The sequence below is a fragment of the Taurulus bubalis genome (genome assembly GCF_910589615.1).
Source record: "Taurulus bubalis genome assembly, chromosome: 12".
NCBI classification, from domain to species: Eukaryota; Metazoa; Chordata; class Actinopteri; order Perciformes; family Cottidae; genus Taurulus; species Taurulus bubalis.
Genome location: NC_136600.1, coordinates 10096595 through 10120489, shown reverse-complemented (window position 1 = coordinate 10120489; position 23895 = coordinate 10096595). Strand labels below are relative to the sequence as shown.

The 23895-nt window shown below is 42.5% G+C and overlaps 1 protein-coding gene across 1 annotated transcript; it reads left to right on the top strand.

Moving 5' to 3' along the window:
* Window positions 1–1439: 1439 nt before the first annotated feature.
* Window positions 1440–23239, top strand: dpy19l1l (dpy-19-like 1, like (H. sapiens); the record flags this gene model as incomplete). The annotated part of the gene is made up of 22 exons (XM_079226910.1): window positions 1440–1668; window positions 2046–2070; window positions 2158–2245; window positions 4220–4357; window positions 5769–5889; window positions 9031–9124; window positions 9277–9334; window positions 10171–10262; window positions 11054–11153; window positions 12389–12466; window positions 14319–14405; window positions 14624–14683; window positions 14992–15072; window positions 15796–15897; window positions 16156–16227; window positions 17636–17715; window positions 17928–17952; window positions 18779–18898; window positions 19545–19719; window positions 20536–20635; window positions 21334–21459; window positions 22985–23239. 22 exons carry the CDS (start codon window positions 1440–1442, stop codon window positions 23154–23156), a joined length of 2223 nt encoding a protein of 740 aa, XP_079083036.1. The 3' UTR covers window positions 23157–23239.
* Between the last annotated feature and the right edge of the window lie 656 nt (window positions 23240–23895).

Here is a 23895-nt window from a genome sequence, read left to right as displayed (position 1 = left end):
GCAGAATGTCTTCCATCATGATGATAACAATGCTGCCGCTGCACTGTGGCTGGCTGCTATCAACAAAATCTGAATTTGTTGAAACAGAACAAGAAAAGTAAAATAAATACAAAAAATATGTATATATGAACGTTAGTGTGGGAAGCCAATGTGAACCCTTTAAATAAATACATCACTAATATCTGATCTAAGCCTGGATGCTGAATGGTGTTTCTAGAGTGCAGATATATTGTGATCCTTTAGGGACATCTACTGGTTTTAAAATGCTGGTGGAACTTGCATGACACCAAAAGAATTGATAAGGGCACGTTTTCAAATAGTCAAATTTCAACTCCATACATGTGAACCTCTCATAGTAATTATTTATATTTCTTCTCTGGTTAGTGCATTATGTTTGTATTCCTTTCGGGGTTTTTTGTATCTGCTTTAGCAACCAAAATATGTTTGTTTAAAAAAAAGTGTTTACACTTTATATCGTTGTTTGCAAATTTAATTTAACTATGTTATAGTCTTAATACTATTTATTGTTCTACACCTGTGTGGTTCATAAAACTGTGTGTGAAACATATCATATGAAATCAGGTGGCTTAGTGTAGTAATATAGGCCGAGTAGTATTACATATAGGATATCATATGAAACATTGTATGAGGTGTCGTAGTGTAGTAATATAAGCCGAGTAGTAACATAGGGCTCTCCAGTGTCACGCATTGAGCGTGACTGTCACGCATTGAGCGTGACTGTCACGCATTGAGCGTGACTGTCACGCATTTCGGTCTTAAGTCACACCCTCCCGCCACACATCGTATTTCTCACGCTGAAAAAAAACTCTAGGCTATTTAATGTGCCGCAGCGCACATTAAATAGGTCGCGCTGCCCTCACCATGGAGGAATCAAGCACGTCTCCCCCGAATCCCCTGGAACTCTGCCGTGAGGTGCCACTCATCAGCCAATCAAAAAAAAAGAAATGGGTTACACGAATAGCCAATCAGAAAAACGTATCTGTTGTATCTGGGTGAAATGTATTAAATGGGGGGGCAAATACAATTCTGGTGGTCGTATTATATATATATATATATATATATATATATATATATATATATATATATATATATATATATATATATATATATATATAGACAGTATAAGGAACTGTATGTGGTACCCGCTGCTTGACGTTGCCATGGCTACCGCCAGAAGCCCCTTGTAGTGGCGCCGACCGGCCAGCAGGTGGCGAAGCGTCACAGGAGTGTCTGAAGAGAGAACCAGAGAAGCGTCGCTCAGGTAGTAAAGGGGGCAGATCCGGGATCAGATACGAGCGACGGTGGGGCTGCTTAGCTCACAATCCTCGGGTTTTTTTTCTCTCTCTCTTTCTCTCTCTCTCTCTGCGGCTCCTCGCTGCCTTAAAACCCCCCAATCGGCTCTTCCTTTGAGAGAAACCATGGTGGCTAAAAACAGAAAACAGACCGGGAAGAGTCCCACGACCCAGGCGGACCGCGACCGGAGCCCGCTCGTCTCGCCCCCCGGGAAAAGTGCCGCTCGTCGGCCGGGCAGAGGAGGCGAGGGCAAGGCTTCCAACGGCTCTCATCCGAACGGGCTGTCGGGCATCGGACACAAGCTCGGGCTGACTCCTTCCGCGGTCGCGAGGCTGGGGATCACCCTCCTCCTCGGCAAGTTGGGACCGTTAGCCTACTAGCTTACCGACGCCCCCCCTCCATCCTCATCCCTCCCCCCTAGCTAACAGCTGCTTAGCTTCACTACTAGCATGAATTAAGTTGGTTTAGCTAACGTTAGCTCCCCTAAATGTTAGCTACTATTGAAAAAGATCGCACCCAAAATCGGTTCGTCTCTGCTCACGTGACGGCCCGAGTCCCACGCGCGTGCTAACAGGTCTTCTGGCAAAAGTTTTAACTCATGTTTTGCACGATTTTCTTGTGCAAAATGCAACCCATGTTGTTATTATTATCCCCCCTCCCCCCTTGTAGTTGACCTGTTTCAGTGTATGTAGCATTTATTTATTTGTATTGTATTGTCACTTTATCCACAGCTGGTCTGACTGGTTATCTCCACTGGTGAGTCACCCCATCCGCATGTTATTACTCATTTAGAACTGTTTACTTGTGGATGCATGCTAACATGTCCCCCACTACTGTGATCAGGCATCATCTCTCACAGCTGTTTGAGAATGACAGACACTTCTCACACTTGTCAAACCTGGAGAAGGAAATGGCTTTCCGGACAGAGATGGTAATCATATTTATTTATTATTATTTTTAGGAGAGGATGCACTTTTTTATCTGATGTGAGCCTGTACAGTTTGAGATAAAAGGCAACTGCACTTGCAAAATAGGTTTCAGGAAGATCACGACACTGCAGGGCTGCAACCAATATTTGTTTTTGATTTATCTACAAATTGCTTCGTCTGTAAAATGTCCTAAAAATGTAAGAACAAAAACCTGTACTCTCCCAGAGCTCTAGTTGACATCTTCAAATGTATTTGTCCAACAACCCCAAAATAATTAAATTTACAATCACACAGAACAAAGAGAAGCAGCACATTCTCACATTTGAGAAGCTGGAGCCATGAGGTGTTCTCAAAATATTTGCAGAACTACTAACGGTTCCACTCGTAAATACTGGGTTCTGCTGCTTATTTGACCCACATCACACAACTGGCTTATTGAACAAAGAATGTATGTTCAACCAAGTATGTGCTGTGTAAAGAGTATTTAAGAACGCTGAGGCAGAAGATAATCTGAGGCAGCAACCGTGATGTGATGAGGTTATTCAGTGTGTGTCACGGGATGGGCATTGTCCGCTTTTCTACCCTCCTTTGCATAAATGTCCATTTCATATCATCTCCGAAAATTATAGCTTGTCATGAGCCACGATGAGAGGTGTGTTTAATCTAAAAGAACAGTCGGTCACAGCTTGAGGGCACGTCATAAGTCAACTGACAGAAATATTAATCTGCAACTCTTTCGAATATACATTTTTCCTTAGAGTACAGGCAGATGTTATATTTAGAGGTTTTGAACTTTGGCTTCTAAGACATCATGTCTCTATTTCATCACATTTTATGGACTAAACGATCGCCTAATTATGAGAGATGCACCGATATCATAAATCTGTCCACTATAGACTCAAACAGCTGGATCTGGTATTGGATAACAGTTCGTTTATATTGATGTATTTCTTAGTTACATTTTGTTTTACAACGTTACGAAAGAGATGTTTAAGTTGCCTTGCCGGTAAAATAAGGATCCCGAGGCATACAGCTGGTATCGCATCAGTACTCGGCCGATTCCCAAAGCCCAGGTATTGCTATCGAGAAGGATAAAGTCAGAATGGTGCGTCTCTATTGCTAATGAATGGAATGGGCAGATTAATGTAATTCTAACGCAGCAGTTTGTAATGTGCACGACTCGGTGCTCGACGACTGATATTGACATTTCCCAAACGCTGTGTTTCTGTTTGACAGCGATTGGGCAAAGTTGAAGGGAGGCGCACACTGACCTGGAGGTCTGCCTCAGTTCGTCAGGCGATCCCAACAGGAAAGCAGGCTTCAGTTTGAATGAAAAATGAATAATTTGACCTTACTGACTCCACATCCTCTGCACATTCAGAGAAGATAATTTTTGTTCCACCCGCAATATCATAAACAACACTGAACTTAACCTTTTCAAAAACTGACATTTGTGATTCGGACAATGTGCAAAACGTTGGCGCATTCCTAATTTCCGTCGCCTCCGCTCTCGTCGGTTTCCATTTTGCAGTCACCGCGCAAACGTGTGTCATTGAATGCGGCACGTGTCCACGCGTCGCTGTAATTGTGGCAAAGTCTCTGATATTTAATGTGCAGAGCCTAGTCGCCCTTTTGGGAGACGACGGTGAAGGTGAGGATTTTATCATACGCACACAGGACATTTCTCTTCCCTCACCCCGGCTGTGTGATACCAAATGGTTCTGTGAACTGTTGCCATCTGCTGAGCCGGCACGACTCCTCACGAGATGTAATGTTGTGAAGCTATAATTAGTGTCTATGTGTTGTCTCCGCCTCTCTTTATCATTCTGTTCTGTTTCTCCTCAGCGTCTCCTTTTCTCTTCGTTTCTCTTTTTTGCTCCTCTTCTCTCTGTTGCTGATGACTCATTTAGATTCATGTTTTTTTTATTTGTTATGTATGTTTAAGTTAATTTGTACATGTCTTCTGATGGTTCCAGGGTCTCTACTATTCCTACTACAAGACCATCATTGACGCTCCGGCTTTCCTGGACGGCCTCCACATGGTCATGAACGATCGGCTGACAGAGTACCCCTTGGTTATTAACACGCTGAAGAGATTCAATCTCTACCCAGAGGTGAGGCGGATTTTGGCATGCTGTTCGTATGATCTGGAGTACGGTTGCCCGTCTCAGGGGGGGTGAATTTTCAAAAGGATTGCACACCCACACAAATAAAACAAAAAGAAAGCATCCTCTGCAGGGGCTTAGAGAATTACAGAGCACCCACAAGAGTGTGAGCGTAGGATTGTGCGGAATCGGCGAATCTCTAGAATCTGCGCCAGACTTTTTACAGATGTTTCTGGTGGAACAGCGTAAACAGCGTGTCTTTTTCGATGAGCCCCGTTAAGCCTTAACTACAACCCATGCTGTCTCTTCGCCATGGATCTGACCCCCCCACCCCCGTATCTTTGTTCCCTTGTTCCATTGGCCTGCACAACAAAACTTTGGTCTGCGCTCCTTACTGCGCTATTGATTGGGCTGTATCAAATGTATCCTACATTCAAAGCTTCTAATGAGGTTTTCAAATTCAGCTTTGAGTGTCTGTCGTCATATTTTGTGACATTATCTTTCAGTTATTTCACGTCAGCAGTCCGTCAAAACCTCTCTCTGAATAAATTCTATCCACTTTCTGAATCTTCCCTTGTATTTGATCTCCAAGGCCCAATTTAAAAGTTTGTTTCAGATTTCCGTCACGCGGCGACAAAACTATTAATAGCACCGAGGCTAATGACAGCGGGGTAGAGCCAGCGTATTTTCTAACTAATTATCTAACTTGCGGAATTAAGGTTTTCTTTCCACCAAACCAGAGTTGCTGTTAGTTGGAGGTGGAAAGATGAGGCGAACAAAGATTGTTTTGAGGAACATTGTTGAGAAAAATTGTATTCATCAGCCTAAAGCCTAAAAAGGTTAAAATCTCACGGCACAACAGACCTCTAGATATTAGTTTATATTCCTGCATTAGGTGCAATACGTTTTAAAGAAAAACTGGATGTAAAATGAATCTTCGCTCCAAACAAAACTCTTATCAGGAAGACGTTCTACGGCTTTGCGTGATAAATAAATCCTTTACAAAATTTCATGATAATTCTAGCGTAATGACGCATTGTGTTTAGGTCTTTGTGCTCAGGGGATTTTGTGGAATATCTTTAAATCTTTAGAGGTTTAATGCTGTCTGTGAATATTATGCTTCATAAGACGACTCCAAAGTTTAGTTTAAAAATTTGTTTCACACACTAATTTTTCCAGTTTTTATTTCCTGCTTTTTCTGTAGCTAGTTAAGTTGTATTAGGAACCACACGAGTTACTCGTTTGAACCAAACAGTGCAGGAGAGATCAACACATACTGGGACGGTTATGGGATTCTACAGGACCACAGAGGGAACCCTGAGAGTCTGTCCTGCCCCAGAGATAACGGGACAGAGAGGCCTTTCAAACATGTTGTGTAAAAGAGGCTTTGCACTGATTCTCATCCGTCTCTGCCCCCCAGGTAGTCCTGGCCAGCTGGTACCGGATGTACACGGGTGTCATGGGATACTTTGGCATTCCCACAAAGATGTGCTGGTCCATCAACAGAGGAGAGGGACTCACTCCTGTGGACAGCTGTGAAGGTAGGGACTGTCGCCTCGGAGCTGTGGAGCTGCAGCCTGATCTGCAAGATATGCTCGTTTGTAAACGCACGCACACACACACGCACGCACGCAGGCAGGCAGGCAGCAGGTTGAATGATGACTACATCACACAGGCAGATAGCTTTAATGTCACGACCTGGAGCTACACTCACATTGAACACAGTCTGGTGCTGAATTGACTGGATGACTAATTTTTGTATAGACTTTGATGGTTTTCTTCACTTGTGGACGGATGCAGTCAAAACAGCCTCACAGGGAATTGGCAGTTAAGAGAAACTATATAAATTACAAAGAAGGACTTGATCAAAGAAACCAAGTAGTCTTGATTAACTTTTTCTTTTTCTTCTTCTTTTGCTTCTAATCAAAACTCTTAATTGAATATTTCTTTCTACAAAAGTGCTCTTCAGATTACTGATAAATTAACTTCCTAACGATTAGTAATGCTAAGATGTGTAATAAATGAGAATACAATCTTTTATTTTCATTCTAATTTTGTGCTTCAGCTAATTTAAATGATAACATTTTGAATTTTTTAAGGTTTCCACTTGGGTTGGTGGTTGAAAAGATAAGCTGCAGTCTTGTTTACCAGCTGCTACGACAAAACAAAACAACAAACAAAAATGATCTGTACTGGTTGATTTATAGATTATAAACAATCATCAATTCGTCTGCAAAATAAAAAAAAGTGATTGGGCTTCTCTAAAAATCTCTCAAAACCTTGAAGCGATCTGAACCATGAGTCAACTGTGAGGTTGCCAGATGTCCAGCGGAGACTCGGCTAAGAATAAGCGTTGAACAAATTCTTTAATAAATGACTGTTAAATCAGATTAGACAAAAGAAAAGCAGCAAAATGTTTGCAGATACATTTTTTATCAATCGACTAAAACATATTATTTCTGCATTGTTATCATTAAAAAGACTAAATAAAATTGAGGAATTCCATGAAAAGGTATGGCATTGATGATAGACTGTAGAACAAATTGGTAGAACAACAGGTAGCCCACAGTAAGAGAAACATTAGTATTGTTAAATTCGCCCTGAAGGAAAGGAAAATGCTTTTAACCTATTGCACACAAACAGCTCTCTCATATTTGTTCGTGGGAACATTTCCGAGAAGAGTAAATCTGCTGACGGTAAACAAGCTGTTGTCGGCGCTCGCTTTTGTGGAGCTGCAATCTGTGTGTGACTGTCAGTCTCATTAGCAGAGCGAGTGCCCCTCCCTCCCCCCGGGTCGATGTACGCGGGCTGTTCTCTCAGTGTTTACACAAACCTGACGCAAGCTGCCTTGCATGAGATTGAGACGTCGGAAAGTGAGAGCGTTTCCTGTTAACTGTCAAGCCGGCACATGGCTTTTGTGAGACGCAGTGTGTCACATTTTTTTTACTACATCCTCATTCTGAGCTGCTGAAGGAACAAGCTCTGTTTCCCGTCGCGGCGATGTTACGCCAACACGCTCCCAAGTACCTCGTTAGTCATTACAGCCCCCTCGATCTGATCTGTGCCTGCTGGTTTACTGAGGCGAGGGGTTCGTTTGTGTCCACCCACTTTGTCTCAGAGTACTTATCAAGGAAGTTCCTGAACCAAAAAAGTGGAAACCGTTATTATTCAGTGTATTATATTCCTGCGTATGCAGATTTGATAAGCTTTGTTTGATAACACTCTGGCTGATTTCAGTTCTGCTTTTGTGGAGTTCAAATCTGAGGTGTTTGTGATCTTTATAGATTACAGGCAAACAGAACGTGTTGTCTGTCCTGGCCTGTAAAAACAACCTCACAATCTCCTGTCAGTTTTTTTTGTGTGGCATGTTTCCCTTTTTATTAGAGAAAGTAGAGAGGTAGCAACTGGAAATGTGGCGAGACGAGAGGGAGGGGCTGCGTGAAGCAAAGGTCCCCCACTGGATTCAATCCAGAAACATTATGATCACAGTATATAGATTGCGTTTAACCACCATATGAAATCACAAATAGGCTGGCTGAAAATAAAAGCGGGCCACAGACATCCTGCAGCAGGGGATCGGTAGAGCGCTGTTAAATTCATCACCTCAGCCTGAGTGCTCTGCAGAGACGGTACCTGCTTCATGGGCTATTTTTGCATCGACCTCACAGTCTGGAGGGGACTTGTTCAGGCTACTTCCCGACTGTTGCAGAAAGCTGAATAATAGCACGGGTGTGTTCATATGAGAGTGCCATTTCCTCTCCTCTGTGTTGGTTAGAATAGTCTTTTTGTATTGTTAAATTAATCGTATTATCCATAAAATGTCTGAATTTTGTGATGCCCCACAGACGTGTGTGTATGTATATACATATACATATATATACATATATATATATATATATATATATATATATATATATATATATATATATATATATATATATATATATATACACATATATATATATATATATATATATACACATATATATATATATGTGTATGTATGTATATATATATGTATGTATGTATGTATGTATGTATGTGTATATATATATATATATATATATATATATATATATAGTTGTTGTTGTGTGTGTGTGTGTGTGTGTGTGTGTGTATATATATATATATATATATATATATATATATATATATATATATATATATATATATACATACATACATGTGTGTGTGTGTATATATATATATTGTATCGTGCTGATACAAATTCCAATTCTTAAACGTGTTGATACGACTATCGATACGATACTAGTGCGTTAAAAACACGTTGTGTCATGGTAGGATTTTCTGGCTCATGTTACACTCTCCTCTGGTACCTGCCTGATCGCTACTGCACATGTGCAGAAGCAGGATGGCTCACTCGTTAACTACGATGGAAGTAGCAAACGGGTGAGTCATCCGGCATCTCTGTTGAGAGTTGCAGTACTGAACGTACAGGATGAGCAGATCGGGTAGCAAGCGACTCATGTTGCTGTTGTTGTTGTTCCTGTGTTAAATGATATAACGTGATAACGGATCAGTGCATTTTAGGCTGCATCCTAAGCATTATCCGATACTGCAAGTAATTATTTTGTTCATCGACTAATCAATTGTTCAATAGTAGCATTGGTTTCTGTCTCCATCCATAACCTCTAAATCCAAAAAACTGTGTGTGACATCAGGGATGGGCGACCCGGCATACTTCTACGTGACCTTTGTGTTCCTGCTGAATGGCGCGATGATGAGCCTGTTCTTCATCTACGGTGCCTACCTCAGGTATCTCCGCTCCTACTCGTCATATATTTTAATGCTCAACCGTCAGACCGAGAATACAGAATACAGTGTTGTGGCTCAGTCAATTACCGAGGTGAAGCAAGAGGTGGAAGATGACCTTTCCTAACCTATTTCCATTTTTTTGTCCTGTCTAGCGGCAGTCGACTGGGTGGCGTCGTGACCACGATGTGTTTTTTCTTCAATCACGGAGAGGTGAGTGCACCGCCCTAACTATCAAAGTCTCCATGTACCAGGAGAGCTAAATGTTTGTTGCTTTACAATTATTTGCAGTAAGTAATAATAAATAAATTAGATTAATTCGTAGCACCCTTTTTTAAATAACAAGGAACAAAACAAGTAGGGATGTCCCTATGAAGTTGTTTTGGCCCCGAGCCGAGTCCGTTGATACAGAGTCAAGTCCGGAAACTTATATTTGCTTAAATGACACAGATGGCCAGGCAACGCTCAAGCTACAACTTGAGATCAGATGAAACTTAATTAATCCTGTGTGCCAAAGATGCTCAGTATACACCGTAAAACTACTGAGCAGCAGAGATGCAGTGTTGATTTAATATGCATCTTGCACATTAACATAACAGCTGTAGACCACTAAATTGGGCGCACATTGTTTTTTAAGAGACCCTCGATCTAAATTACTAAGGATCCTGGTTCAAACCCATTAAGTTTATGAGGTTGAATCATTAATATGTGAATAAAAGTGTGAGTGTTTTGCAGAGTGGAGGTTCTTCCTGAACAAATGATCTTTGGTCGAGTGCAGAGAACAAAAAAAAACAGTCTAATGTAATTTTGTCCCGTCATTAAGTTACTCGAGGAGTTTAGCGAAAGCTGGTGATTGTGCACAGGGAAGCAATGTTTCACTCGTACGTCTAAATACAGGATTTAATCATAATAATGTGGTCATTTTTAAGCTGCTTATAAATCACAGCCGCTTTGGGGTTATTTATTTTTTACGATCGTTGCAAAGTGATTCCATACATTATGATGTTTTGATGCATGTTTCTTTTCTATGTCTTCGTGGATGTTGTCAGAGCACGCGTGTGATGTGGACTCCGCCCCTGAGGGAGAGCTTCGCCTACCCCTTCTTAATCCTGCAGATGCTCCTTCTCACCTACATCCTACGGTAAACTCACCACCAGCAGCTCCGTCTTTCAATCACAGTGGGCCACATTCTTATTTTTTTTTTCATCCTGTCTGCAAATTCTCCATAAGATGCGTAGAAGTCGTTTTATACACGCAGGATAGTCACCTTCATCAGAGAAAACATGGTTTCAGCTGGAGCAGCAGGTGCAGAAACAAACCTAGCAGTTCCAAGTAATAGAAAAATATCAACTGTTGATTGGTACCGCTGTATAATTTAATGCCTATTTCATCATGTGCCAGACCAGTAGGTGCACATACAGGTCTCATAGCAAGTTGTGTCATCACGATCAACTCATAACACATGCAGCTTTCTAACTTTTAAAGGGAAATGCACACCGCATTAGGTCGGTATTGATTCCAATCTAATTGTATCTTGGTGCCTGAAATCTTTTCTTGGGAGAATAACAACAAAAACACATGGATTGGTTTTCTTTTCACTTGTAGAGCCTGTTATGTATGCAACAGAAGTAAGACACGATCAAACTGCAGTTTGCTTGACACGTTGCAGTAATACAGGCCCTGTTGTGTTTTAATCACTGGGCTGTTTGCTAAATGCAGTCGGTAAACCGAGACTTGTTCTACCGGCAGTGTTAAAAGGAGAGTGAACTCCGGCGCGTCATGTTTCTGAGGCCGGCTCGGTGCTTTGTAGCCGACTCTGAGTGAAAACGGAATGTGTGTGCCTGTGTCGCCCTAATGCATCTTCTCTTATCTCCGCCGCGCCCCCGCAGCTCTTCTCACCGCTATATTTCTTTCTCTCGCCTCTCCCCCCAGGACACGGAACCCGAGCAGGACAGCCATGGTCGCCCTGGGCGTCTCCAACTTGTGCTTCATGCTGCCTTGGCAGTTCGCCCAGTTTGTGCTGCTCACTCAGGTAAACGGAGAGCAAGAGAGATGTCGGGAGGGAGCGTGAGGAAGAAAGCCGACTGGGCAGAGGAGATTAGGGAGAAAATAGAGACTTGGAGAGAGCAGAGGGCTCTGGCAAGGAAGGTGACTGGATTGTAGAAGTTTTCCAGGATGGAAAGAGAAACAAAGAGGCACGGATGAAAGAAAAGAGAGATTATGAATTTCCAGAATGCAGCCATTTACATCCTCATTTCATAAACCTCTCATGCATTACAGTAGGGGAATAAGCATATGAAATCCGAAGCATATTTGAGTGGAATAAGGAGAGATGCTTTCAGAGACGAGAAAGCTAAAGACAGAAAGGGAGGGGGGGGGGGGGGCACAGAGTCTAGGCTGGCAGACAGATGAGCCGGAGTTTGAACCGCGACTCCAGAACAAAGGGGTCCCCTCAGGGCGCCGCTGATTCCAACACGAGACGAGTTACTTAACAGCTTCTTCTTTGTTTTGCACTTGTAAGCTTGCTAATTGAGCCTCGTTCACTGCACGCGTAACAAATGCTGTGTGTGTCCGTCTGCTCGGCTCACTCCTGAGTTTGGGAGAAGTGACAATACATGTACAAAATACACTCTTCTGGGTCTTTACAAGATTTTAGACTCTCACAGTGGCATTATTACACCACTATCCTATTTGGTGATATCAATCTCTGTAGTATTATGATTCCTCTAATCACATACCTGTATGTGCCACCTGAATAATGAGACTTTATCCTTATTTGACAATGAAGAAAAACTGAAATGATTGCATGAGAGTGTCTGGAGGAGAACTGATAGTTGTTGGACCCTGGTCAGAGCTGGCCGATGCTACGTTGTGATTGGCCTGTCTGTGTTCGAGGGGCGGGACTTAGCAAAGGATCAGTTTTGAATCTGTGCAGTTCCAAAGCAGCACCATGGACATGCACTTCAAATGTACCGCTGCTATTTAGGATATATTTAGAGTTTAAGGATAATAAAAAAGCACTGTGTGTATCTCTGTGTCAATCTGTATGGATCAGTATTTTAAGAAGTGGTTTTAGATGCAACAACCTTAACTTTCGGGTCCCTCTTTAAGACATTATGGTGTGGTGATAATATGTGGAATTTCTGTCTGCAGTCTGTGCCTGACTCCAGATATGAAAAGATAAAAACAAATCGTTTCTATGTTAAATATTTTGTATGTTTTCTCGAGTATATTTTTATGGCTGTCCATTCGTTTTTCTTCTGTCAGGTGGCTTCTCTGTTTGCGTCTTACATCCTGGGTTACCTCGCCGCCGCCAAGATGCAATCCATCCTGGTCACTCACATGGTACAGTAGATAACCAACCAATCAATCCACTCGAGTGTTTCTGTTCCCTAACTATATATGTGTCCTTGTCTTTGGTGCATCAAGAGGTGGAACCTAGGTAGCTTGGTTTGATTCAACAGTGAAAAGATTTACACCAAAGCACCTGAGCTACAAGGACATATATGCAACAGAAGGATTTTTTTAAACAAAATGCAGAAAGGAAAAATGTAAAATGAACCAAATTTTCCAGTTGAGACACACACACACACACACACACACACACACACACAAAACGCAGAGAAAGGACCTCAGAGACAAAATGTTTACCTGAGTAGAGGATTTAAGATGGTTTTAGCTTTCACTGTGCGGGGATTGTGTGTTGTGCCCAACATAAGTGAAAGTGTTTCCAGCCGCTGTCCTCTGAGCCGTAACGGGCTCTGCCTCGGTTCTCCTTATCTCGCCCGGCTCCTCGGCCGGAAGGATTTTATGAGCCACGAGGACAACACCAGCCGAGGCTGGGATGACTTTCTTCAGCATTAACGAAACCGCTGCGTGTGCGTGTGTGTGTGTGTGTGTGTGTGTGTGTGTGTGTGTGTGTGTGTGTGTGTGTGTGTGTGTGTGTGTGTGTGTGTGTGTGTGTGTGTGTGCGTGTGTGTGTGTGTGTGTGTCCGTCTGTCCGGTTCCCCCACATTCTTTCTCCCTAATCCGCTCAGCATGCCAGCCTGTTAGCCGGGCTCTGTGCGCTCCACAGATAAGGAGAACGCCCTTTGTGGTAAGATGGTGGAGATTTGTGTCAGAGGAAGGACTATGCCTCTGCATGATTTAGAGAGCTTGGAAAAGATGACTGGCTTTGTGTGTGTGTGTGTGTGTGTGTGTGTGTTGAAGAAAAGAAATACAGACACAAAACCATGCGTGTGTGTCCTCTATGTGACTTACAGCGTTGGCACATAGAGGCTGAGCAGTGTCACTTGTTACAGGGCTAAACATTATACTCACGTTATAAACTCCTCCATCAGTTCTTAAGAGGAGAGGTAAAAGAAGACTTTATGTCATCCTTCTATATACAGCACAGTACATAGAGGTAGGAAAAGGATAGTGCAATTATAGAACGATATAAATGTGAGTTGTGTAGATCAATGTAAACTACTTCCATGAGAATTGAAGTGTTTAGGCGACCCGATAGCCGAGTGCTCACAGTGCATACCACATGGGTGCAGATGCCCTGCTGCAGTAAACGGAGCATCTTTTTTTAAAACAGGCAATTTAAATATGACGCTGTTATAAACAAAAAAACAAGCAGATTTATAAATAATAGTTCACTGCATCCCTTTTAAAGTATTAAAATGCAGCTGGCTAAATATGTAATTTCTATTTTTAGAAGTTAGTTGAGGCATCACTGCCCCTCCGTCTCCACAATGCGGTGAGCGGTGCATTATTTCACTGCTCACTGTGGGATTAAGCATCAAGAGTTCAGTGAATAGGATTACATTCTGCTGGTGGCTGTGTATTCAACGTACAGTGCATTTGTTTAATGGAGTGTTTTCAACAACAGAAAGACTCATCGTTCACACTTAATATAATTTATTAAGAACCCCATCCAGCTGTAGGGAGACAGAATGTGTGTGTATATATATATATATATGTATATATATATATATATATATATATATATATATTATATTATATTATTTTATATTCATATGTATCGGCCTATTTGGTTTACCCCCTAGAATTTAATTCCCGGTCATTATAGTTTTCTGTTAAATAGGAAATATGTTAGATTTGTATTCTCGTGAATCCCATTTTCCCTACAGGATTAACCCCTATGGAGCTGATGAATGACACCTCCTCTCCCCCTGTTCTCATGCTTCAGATCACCCTCGCCGTCTGCTTTGTGCTGATGTTTGGCAACTCCATGCTGCTCACGTCCTTCTACGCCTCCTCGCTCATCTCCATCTGGGTGAGTTGGCTCTTTCCGGTCCGATAATCTGCATGTACCACCAGTGAATGTACTGGGATGCATTGGGTCACAATGAGTTCAATTTGATCAACGGTCTGAAATAATAAATACTTTTGTTCGAGTAAATGGCATCGCAGAGGGCAACGGAAATACAAGGTAATTGTTGAGATATTGTGTCTAGAGATATAGATGCATTGTTATTGTCTTTGTGATTTCAGGCAATCATTGCGTTGAGGGATCGATTTGCTCAAGTCTTCAAACCTGGCGTCGTCCTCTGGGTATGTAGAAGTTACTTAAGTAAAAAGCACATGTTGGCTCATATTTAAATCTTTGAATTCAGTATTGTCCAAGTACTCCTATTTGAATATCTCAAAGTAAACATGCCGCCTTCACTTTGAATCTGTTAGTCTGTTTCTCACTGAGATGAACAATAAAGTTAAAATGTTGGAAATGACTGGATGTCTTTCTTTTTTTGCCCACTGTGTTCAGTCGACAGCGGCCTCCCTGGCTGGCTCCCACAATCACAGCACCTCGAGTCTTTTATGACAGCTTCCTGTCTCAGTTGCTCTCTCCTCTCTCTCTCCAGGTAATGCAGGGTTTGGCTTGGGTCGGCTCCACAGTCCTGCTCAAATTCATGCTGTCCACTGTCCTCTGTGCCTCGGATGATGTAAGCCACTGCAACTTTACTTTTGAGGAATTTATGTGTCTGGGCTGCTAATATTCAGTTTGAACCATGTTTACAGCTGATTATATTCTTGATATAATAATGTTTAAACTTTTGACTTGACATCAAAGGAATGACTAAAAAGGGTTTCCGTGTTCCTAGAAAGAGTTTTTTTTCACTAATGAATATCGGCTCATTTTATACCATTACCACTCAATCAATAGAGGGAAAAATAGATGTTTTTGTGTTATTCTGATTATATAAAGGTGATTTATGGTGCTGCTAGATCGCCCGTTAGCCTCCTTTTGTAAGGGGCAAGTGGGAAAGCAACACAGGGAAAATGCTGTTAATGAAAGGCTAGACGCCAACAGATATGGACTGAAGCAGAATATTTTGTTAGATAATAACATTTTTTAATAGACATTAATAAATGTTTAATAGTTGCACAAAGAAAAATTCAAAAGAAAGTTGTGGATCAATTCATACCAATGTGTAACAATGCACACTACTCCACACACATTGTTAGTTATTGTTATCGCTTTGTGAAGCTAACGACCTCAATAATAAATGCCATATTATTTTTTGCCACCATCAGAGAAGGTCATGCCGAACAATTAACATTTGAAATACTTTAAACATTTAAAAGTCAGGAATTAGAAGGTTTAAGAAAAAGAAGTAATGCAACGAAAACACATCTGTAATTAGTTTTTGTTTCGTCTTTTCCAGGCTCACATCAGTGGACTGATCAAGTCTAAGTTCACGAGCTACAAGGACTTCCACACTCTGATGTACACTTGTGCTGCAGAATTTGACTTCATGGAGTTGGAGGTAAAGTCTGTTTTTATCAAAGATTCTGACTCGATCAGAGTCTGAATCGTTTTTCTCAGTATTTTTCTCAATATTTTCTCCGTGCAGAGGTAGAGACAGATCTGTGCTCTGAATCTAACAGGAAATAGAAACCTGACAGCGGAACCTGGTTTTAAATTTGACTCCGCCTGCTTCCACGTCAGTGTTCGCATGTTGTGACTGTGCATGCATGTGGGCAGCGTAAAGTGTACATCACATTACTGTGTGTCTCTCCCTCAGACCCCTCTACGTTACCTCAGGACGTTGCTGCTGCCCATCAACATGCTGGTGGTTGCTCTCATCGCTGGGAGGGTGAGTCCTCTTCCAGTGTTCTGACCTTAGACTATCACTTTGGTTGGTTTTCTAGGCATTGGAACTAGTCTGACCCCCAAAAAGGCATCGTAACTACACAAAGTCTGTCAGCAAAGCATCAAGAGGACATTAAAGAGCTTTGTGTGGTTTTTAACCTTGATTACATGGCCATATTTTTTTGATTTGCAACAAGCGATATCGTAAGCAAAATAGACAATTTACGGTCATACAGTTCCATACGTAACATTGCAGGATGGGGGCTTTCCATATCATTAGTGCCAAGCTACACAGATACAATGAGGGGGATCAGAGAAAATCATAATGTTCCTGCCAAATTTGGATTTGCGGCCATTTTCAGTTGTTTTTTTTGCCACAAAACTTTAATTGAAGTCTTCACGCTGTTTGTTGGTCAACCGGTAAGTTTCAGCTTCAGCACATTTGCAGATACATCTATCTAAATTAGGCCAATGTGTCGAGGTCCAGCGGGGAAAAAAAACTTCTAAATATGTAATTTTGATGCGTTTTTAGGGCTTTAATAAATACCAGGAGAGGAACTGTAGATGCATAATCTGTAATAAAATAACTCACGGCTTCCTTCCAAGCTTGTTCCAGAACCACATCTCCCTGCACTACGTCATCATACGTCTTAAAAAGAGGGTTAATTCACAGGACCGACTGACTCAGTAACGTACAAACAACACATTTGGAGCGAAAAATAATGCAAGATAAAATCACAATAATATATGTGAATAGATTTCACAATCTGTGTGAAATGAATAGTGTTCGGTGTAGTTCTGTAAGAGAAGCTGTCCATATGTGAGTGTCGGGGCCGCAGCGTGAAGCCTCCCATCTCACCTTTCCAGAACAGAACAGCAGGCAGTCAAACACGAGGTGAGACGCTGGCTCACAGCGGCAGGAAGACAAAGCTGGGTGTCGATCCGCTCTGACTACTACGCACACATGTCCACCCCTGAGGAGAACTGCTTGAATATATATATATTTGAATATATATATATATGTATGTATGTATGTATGTATGTATGTATGTATATGTATATGTATAGGAGGATATAAAAAATGTAAAAATGAAATTCAGGTTATTCTCTTTTTTTTCTGCGTGGGAAGCTTTAGTTGGCATTTACATGTGTATATTCATATGCTTTGAGAAAAGAATCCCAGCGAGATATATTTTCAGTGGAAATTATATTTGAGGCACTGCTCTTTATGCAGTGTAATCTCATTACGCCGGCCCACGCTGAGCTAAGAATACATAACTCGGTTTGATAAAGGCTGTAATGCAACACATGAGCACGCTGTCTTCTCCCACTGTGCACTATTTGTTGGAAACGTGACACTTGAAGGAATCCCCTTTTGCATTTGATTCAAACCATTTTCATCCTTTTTTCAGACTGTCCAGGACGTAGTCCGGTTCCTGAGGGACGGGGGGAAGGCGTCCGTCAAGCCGGACGATGCTGATGAAGCTGCTGGGTGAGCGGCCCGAGGCGTCTCCTCGCTGGCCTTTCTGCTGCTCTCACTGTGTTTACTTGTTCACGCTGACATTATTAAATAGGAACATGGGAATTGTTTTGTAATAATATGTTATCAAAGCTTTGAATGGGTCTTAATCTGCATATATCTTGATAAATAATAAAGATTTCAAGCATTAGACATCAGAGTTTATATATTCTTCTGTGTTGCAGATCTGAAATCGCAGCAAAGGGAGAGGTGAGAAAAAATACTATTCACTTCCTTTATGTTTTATTCTTGAGTGTTTGCTCAAACGTTATCATGACAACAGCTTATTTTTTTGCAGCGTCGTTCCATTTCCTTAATCTGTTTTTATTTGATTAGATTCCTCCAGTGCAGCAACGTCTGCCCAGTTTCTACGTCCCTAAATGATTTTCATCCCTTTTCTCATCACTAAGAAATGAAAGCCCCCCTTCTGTTATGAAATCTCCCCGTGCTGCTTTTTGTCGGCTCGCTCTCAGTTGCTTCATCTCATTTTCTGTAATATCCCTCCCAAGGCAGGAAAAAAGGTGTGTGTGTTCATCCACCAGCCGCAACTGTGTGGACGTTTCCCAGAGTTTCCCGGATAATTGCTTTACTATTGCTGTATGGCTCAGTGAGCAACACTGCAGAGCCCCAAAGGGTTCTTCTCACTCCTCTCGGGGGAGACGGGGCGTGTTCAATAAGATCAAAGCGTTATCCAGCTAATGAAGTTTTTTCAGGTTCATGTTGGAGGGGAGCTGCTTCTAAAGAGATCGTAGCTTCACTGGCGGCAGCGCTGCAGCTGATGTTTCGTCAAATTGTTAATTTGAGGAACTAAAAAGAAACTTTCTTTCTCTTGATTCATTACTTTGTCGCTGCTGTTTTATTACTCCAGTAACGTCATTCCAGTTGTGGATCAAACGTCTGAGTCTGAGTCTGCGTTTGCCTCGGCTTCACCGCCTCGAGAGATCGGCCACAGTTCCTGTGGAGATTATCTCGCTCTTCTTTCCTTCCTCTGCGCCTTCTTGTCAGTTTTGATCACACTGAACTTGTGTCTCTGCAGCTGGTTTACCACAGCCTGCAGCTGGTGGCGTTCGCTGTCCTCGCCGTCCTCATCATGCGTCTGAAGCTCTTCCTGACGCCACACATGTGCATCATGGCCTCGCTCATCTGCTCCAAGCAGGTCTGTCAGTGATTACAACACGAGGGTCCACATTTAAACCCTGGTTCTTCTTTCCTTAAAGGAATACTTCACCCACAAAATGACCAGTTGTATATCAATTACTCACTATTACCTTGAAGAAAACGTTGTTTTGTCTCACCGCGATAAACAAAGAATCCCAAAATAGAGAAAAAAAGGTCTTGGTGAATTGAAGTATTTGATCGGTTTTACAGCAGCAAAACTACATCATAGAGACGCATGTCTTTTATTTATCCAGTCGTATGTTCTCTACTTCCCAAACTTATGCATCTTCCCCTAAACCCTGACTATTTAAAACACTTTGGACTCACACAGACGGGTAATACGTCTTTAAAATAGTCGCCATGCATGTGTTTGGAAAGCACTGAGCATACGACTGGATAAGTGAAACTTGGATTTTAAACGGCTCATTTGATATAATTACGCTCATAAAGACTTTCCTCCAGGGTTTCATCTTGAAGACATGAGAGAAAAACAATGTTTTCTTCAAGAATTAAGGGGATTTTTTCTCCATAAAAGACCATACATTATTCTCAATATTAAATGTGCATGATGCAGTGTGTTGAGCTCACATTCTGTTGTCTCTCTCCTCTCCCCTACCCCTCTACCACTCCCGGTGGTTCTGCAGTTGTTTGGCTGGATTAAGGAGAAGTTTAAACACCAGCTTGCCGTGTTTGCATTCATGGCCATCATGGCCGTACATGGAGTGGCCAACCTGCAGGCCCAGTGGGGGATCATCGGAGAGTTCAGCAACCTGCCGCAGGAGGAGCTGCTGGACTGGATCCAGGACAACACCCGTCCTGGTGAGTGAGGCTGAATTTCAGTGTCACAAGGAGGAAAATTCAAAACGTTATTTAGGATTACGCGTTCATGATGAACTGTGGCGATGCACAGCAGCAAGGGAGCTTCTGGTTCCACTTCTGCCAACTGTGTGGACAGACATATGAAGTTATGTCACGGCTACACAAGGCTGAACTAAAGTATTGTTTTCTTCCAAAGGTCAAGAGGTAGAGGTCATCTTGGTTGTTTCTCTGGCAAGTTAGCATTGTTTTGGTGAATTTGAAGGTGAAAACATGCCTAGACTTCTCAGATGAATCCAGCTAAATATGTTTGAATATGTAACTGTTGTTGCGAATATTAAAATATATGCACTCATTTGCAAGTTTATTAGGTCAACTTAACTAAAACGACTGAAGTCTATTGCAACTGTCCTGCTGTAAATCCTCCTTCACAAAGGTTAAAATGTTGACTTTTTGTTGAGATGAACTATATGTAGTTTGTGGCGCTAATAAAGTGCACTGGTGTTTCTTTTATTTTGTCCATCCCATTTAAAAAGATGAGGATAAATAATAGAAACCTCAACTAGTAAACAACATACTCCAAAATTAACATGAAGTCAACTTTGACAAACCGAGTCAGATTTACAAAACCAACTGTAGTGCAAATAGAGACCTGTGTTTTGAGTGTTGACTGGATGAACCTGCCAGCCAATCAGACTGAGGTGTTTTGCACGCCTGAAAATTCTGAAGAATAAAGAACTGGCGGCGTAAATGCTCAACAACATACCCGTTCCATCCTCTCTTCATTGTCTTCATTTGTTTTGTGTGCAATTGATGCAGACTCAGTGTTTGCTGGGGCCATGCCCACCATGGCCAGTGTGAAGCTCTCCACGGGTCGGCCCATCGTCAACCACCCCCACTATGAAGACGCTGGTCTGAGGTCAGTGGATCTCGCGGCAGCACAACAGCTCTTTTTGCTCAGAGGAGAGACCGAGAGTTTGTGTAAAATCTGTTTCTCTTTAGCCGGATATATCCCGTTAAACACATTGTCACACGCTTCATACACTGCTTAACGGAGTGAGATTAATATTAAAACATCAAAATAAATACATTTGTCTTGGAAATCAATTCGCGTAAAGCATTTAAAATGAGGTTTGATCTACGGGGACATGAAACTCTCGTGTTGACGGATTTTCTGGACCGGCAAGAGTGGATGTTATCCAAATATTTGCAGTTCAAAGTGCATTAGGAAACAGAGCTTTGTGGTTGATTCAGTCTTCATTCACGTCCCTTTGTGGGTGGTTTAAGGCTTCTGTAATATTGGTGATATAGAGAAAATCAAACAACTCTATATTTTAGACCAAATACCTTGATATCAATATTGTATCGTTGAAAACAATTACCCAATGAGATTTTTCTAAATAATCATAATCAGCATGTTGATATAATGACTACGTGGGTAAAAGCAAAATATAAAACAACTAGAACAATCTGCTAAGGACAGAAAATGTCATCACTTTCCTGCAATGCAGCCTTTAAAAACATGAAAAGACAACATGTATGCCATATTAAGACATCCAAAATCTCATATCGCAATGTATTACCCAGCCCTAACGGTAGTTGATTTGTTTCTCGCAGGGAGAGAACCAAGCTGGTCTACTCCATGTACAGCCGCATGTCTGGAGAGACAGTGAAGGAGAACCTGATGAAGCTGGGAGTCGACTTCTTCGTATTGGAGGACTCGTGGTGCACCAGGCGAACCAGGTACCCCGACACCACGAGAGCCCTCTCTCAGAAGGGGGAACATTGTTACCCAGGACCACGTTTTTCTTTCACATTTGGGTTTTTGTTTTTATCCAGAAAGACGATTTTAATTTAGTTAAATTCTGGTCTGAGATTTATCTGTTTCTCGTTAATTCTCTCTCTCTGAGGGAGGTTGTGGAGCGTTGTGGTGGAGAGCGTCGTGAGCGGCGCTAAATGTTTGGTAATTTTTCTCAAACTTTTATTATCTTTTCTTTCATGGTTCACTGTGTGATTGAGTTGGTGCAATTTTTGGGTTGTTTATTGTATTTTTTGGGACAGAAAACCGTGTTTCTTGTCAGGGAGAGTGTCCTCTGAGACGTCGTCCCTGTCTTTGAGGCATGAAGTGCGGGTTCAGCCCGACCCGTGTGTCCCCGTGTGTCGTCTGACCCCGAGACCCCGCCCACCGGCCCCGAGCAGGAGACCAGCGGGCGGACAGACTACCAGGTAGAGAGACAGGAAGACGGTCAGGTCGTGGAACAGAGAGCGGAGTTAGGCGGAGGAAAAACTATTGAGGGCAACTCAGCTATTCTGAGTCCACAAAAGGAAGAAAGAAAGTAGAGAAAGCACAGACGGCAGGAGCAGAGGAGGGGATGAGGGGATGTGTAGCAGGCAGCAGTAAAGAGCCGATGGACTGATGCTGCCTGTGTGCTGCTGAGGAGGACTGGTCTGCTGAGGAGGACTGGTCTGCTGAGGAGGGCTGGTTGCTTTGGGAGCAGCTACACTACGTCCCAGGTCCTGCCGTCGGTCAGCCGGAGATCCAGACGGAGAGAAGCCGGCTGTGTGAAGCTGGGTCATATAATGAAGACTTCCATTCTGCTCATAGCGGAGCTGACCATCATCCGGTCCAGCAGGCTGCTTCTTGGGCTGCTGAAGGAGGTCTGTGCCAGACTCCTGGCTGTCTGTCCTGCTGTGGGACAGTGAAGGATGAGGAGGACATCCTGCTGTCGCTAAGGACAGCCCAGTTGAGGGACCTTGATGTTCTGGGGAGGAAAGCAGCGTACCAGGTTGGGAAGGCCTCTAGCTTGCATTCTCTGGCAGAGGTGAGGGTGTCGAGGTGGACTGAGGTTTTTGGCAGGGGATCCTCTCCAGGGGGCTGTTGGTCCCTGTACAGACCCCCGGTAGACAAAAGGACAGGTGACCCCAGTGGAGGGTTGTACATGGGGGCCATGCTGATTGCTCGGCTCAGGGTGGAGGCTGTTTTTTTTTGAGACGGACAAAAAATACAGACTTCTTTGTGGACATTTGGGCTCTGAAGGATATTCTGTGTGCAGTCAGAGACAATGCTATGGTTCTGAACTTGTGATTGGTGCTTCTTTTTCTTTCTTTTTTACTATTTCTTTTTTTAGTTTTGTTGTAAGTTTGTGATAAACTGTAAATTAAATCGATTGAGTAATAAAGATACTAGACAATCAATCTCTCTCTCTCTCTCTCTCTCTCTCTCTCTCTCTCTCTCTCTCTCTCTCTCTCTCTCTCTCTCTCTGCTCAGGCCCGGGTGCAGCATGCCAGAGATTTGGGACATTGAGGACCCCCTAAATGCTGGTAGAATTCCCTTCTGTACCCACATGTCCAGGAGCTCAACACCCCACTTCACCACAGTGTTCGGCAACGATATTTACAAAGTTCTTAAAGTCCCCAAAGCTACCAAAGGTCTCAGATAACACCGTGTGGCGAACTGGTTCAGTTATCCTTTTCACCACTTTTACAAGGTCACTGCTTTTTACTCAAACCCCCTCCACACACACACACAGTTCCTCTTTTTTGCGGTGCTCTGATTCACTGAGCGTTTGGAAACGCCTCAACACTTCACCATGTCGTCCCTCCACTCTTGGTTCGCTGGCAGTTTTTGGGACTTAAAGGTACTCCCTGTTCCCCACATTTCGCCAATCATCCCTATCGCTCCATCTTTGTCGTCCAGCGACATTCCCGTGACGCACATTGGTGCCCGAGTGAAAGCTAAACGGTGTTGTAGCGCTTCATTTAGATTGTTGCATTGGTTCTGTTCTATAGAATCTTTAGTTTTAAGAAAACATTGTTCTCAAAGAGATGCTGTTTATACAGCAGTATTGTTTCTCAATGTTCTTTTACTTTTGCAAAGGAAGTACAATTTGTCTGGCAGGACTAATTGACGATGTCCACATACTGTGAAGCAATACCCTTTGCAAACTTGACATAAGCTGACTTCTTCTATTGTTATGCACAGTGTTGATCTCTGAAAGGACTTTTCAGTCGTAGGCTATTTTATCCTTAGAAGCCAACAGTGTTTTAGGAGTCTTGGAACGACGGGGGCGAAATTTGTTCTTATGTTTAGAAGCTTTAAAAAAAAATATTTTACTCTATGTTACTTGCCGTCCAGTCAGAATTGGTGCCATACCATTAGTCTGACGGCACACTATTCCC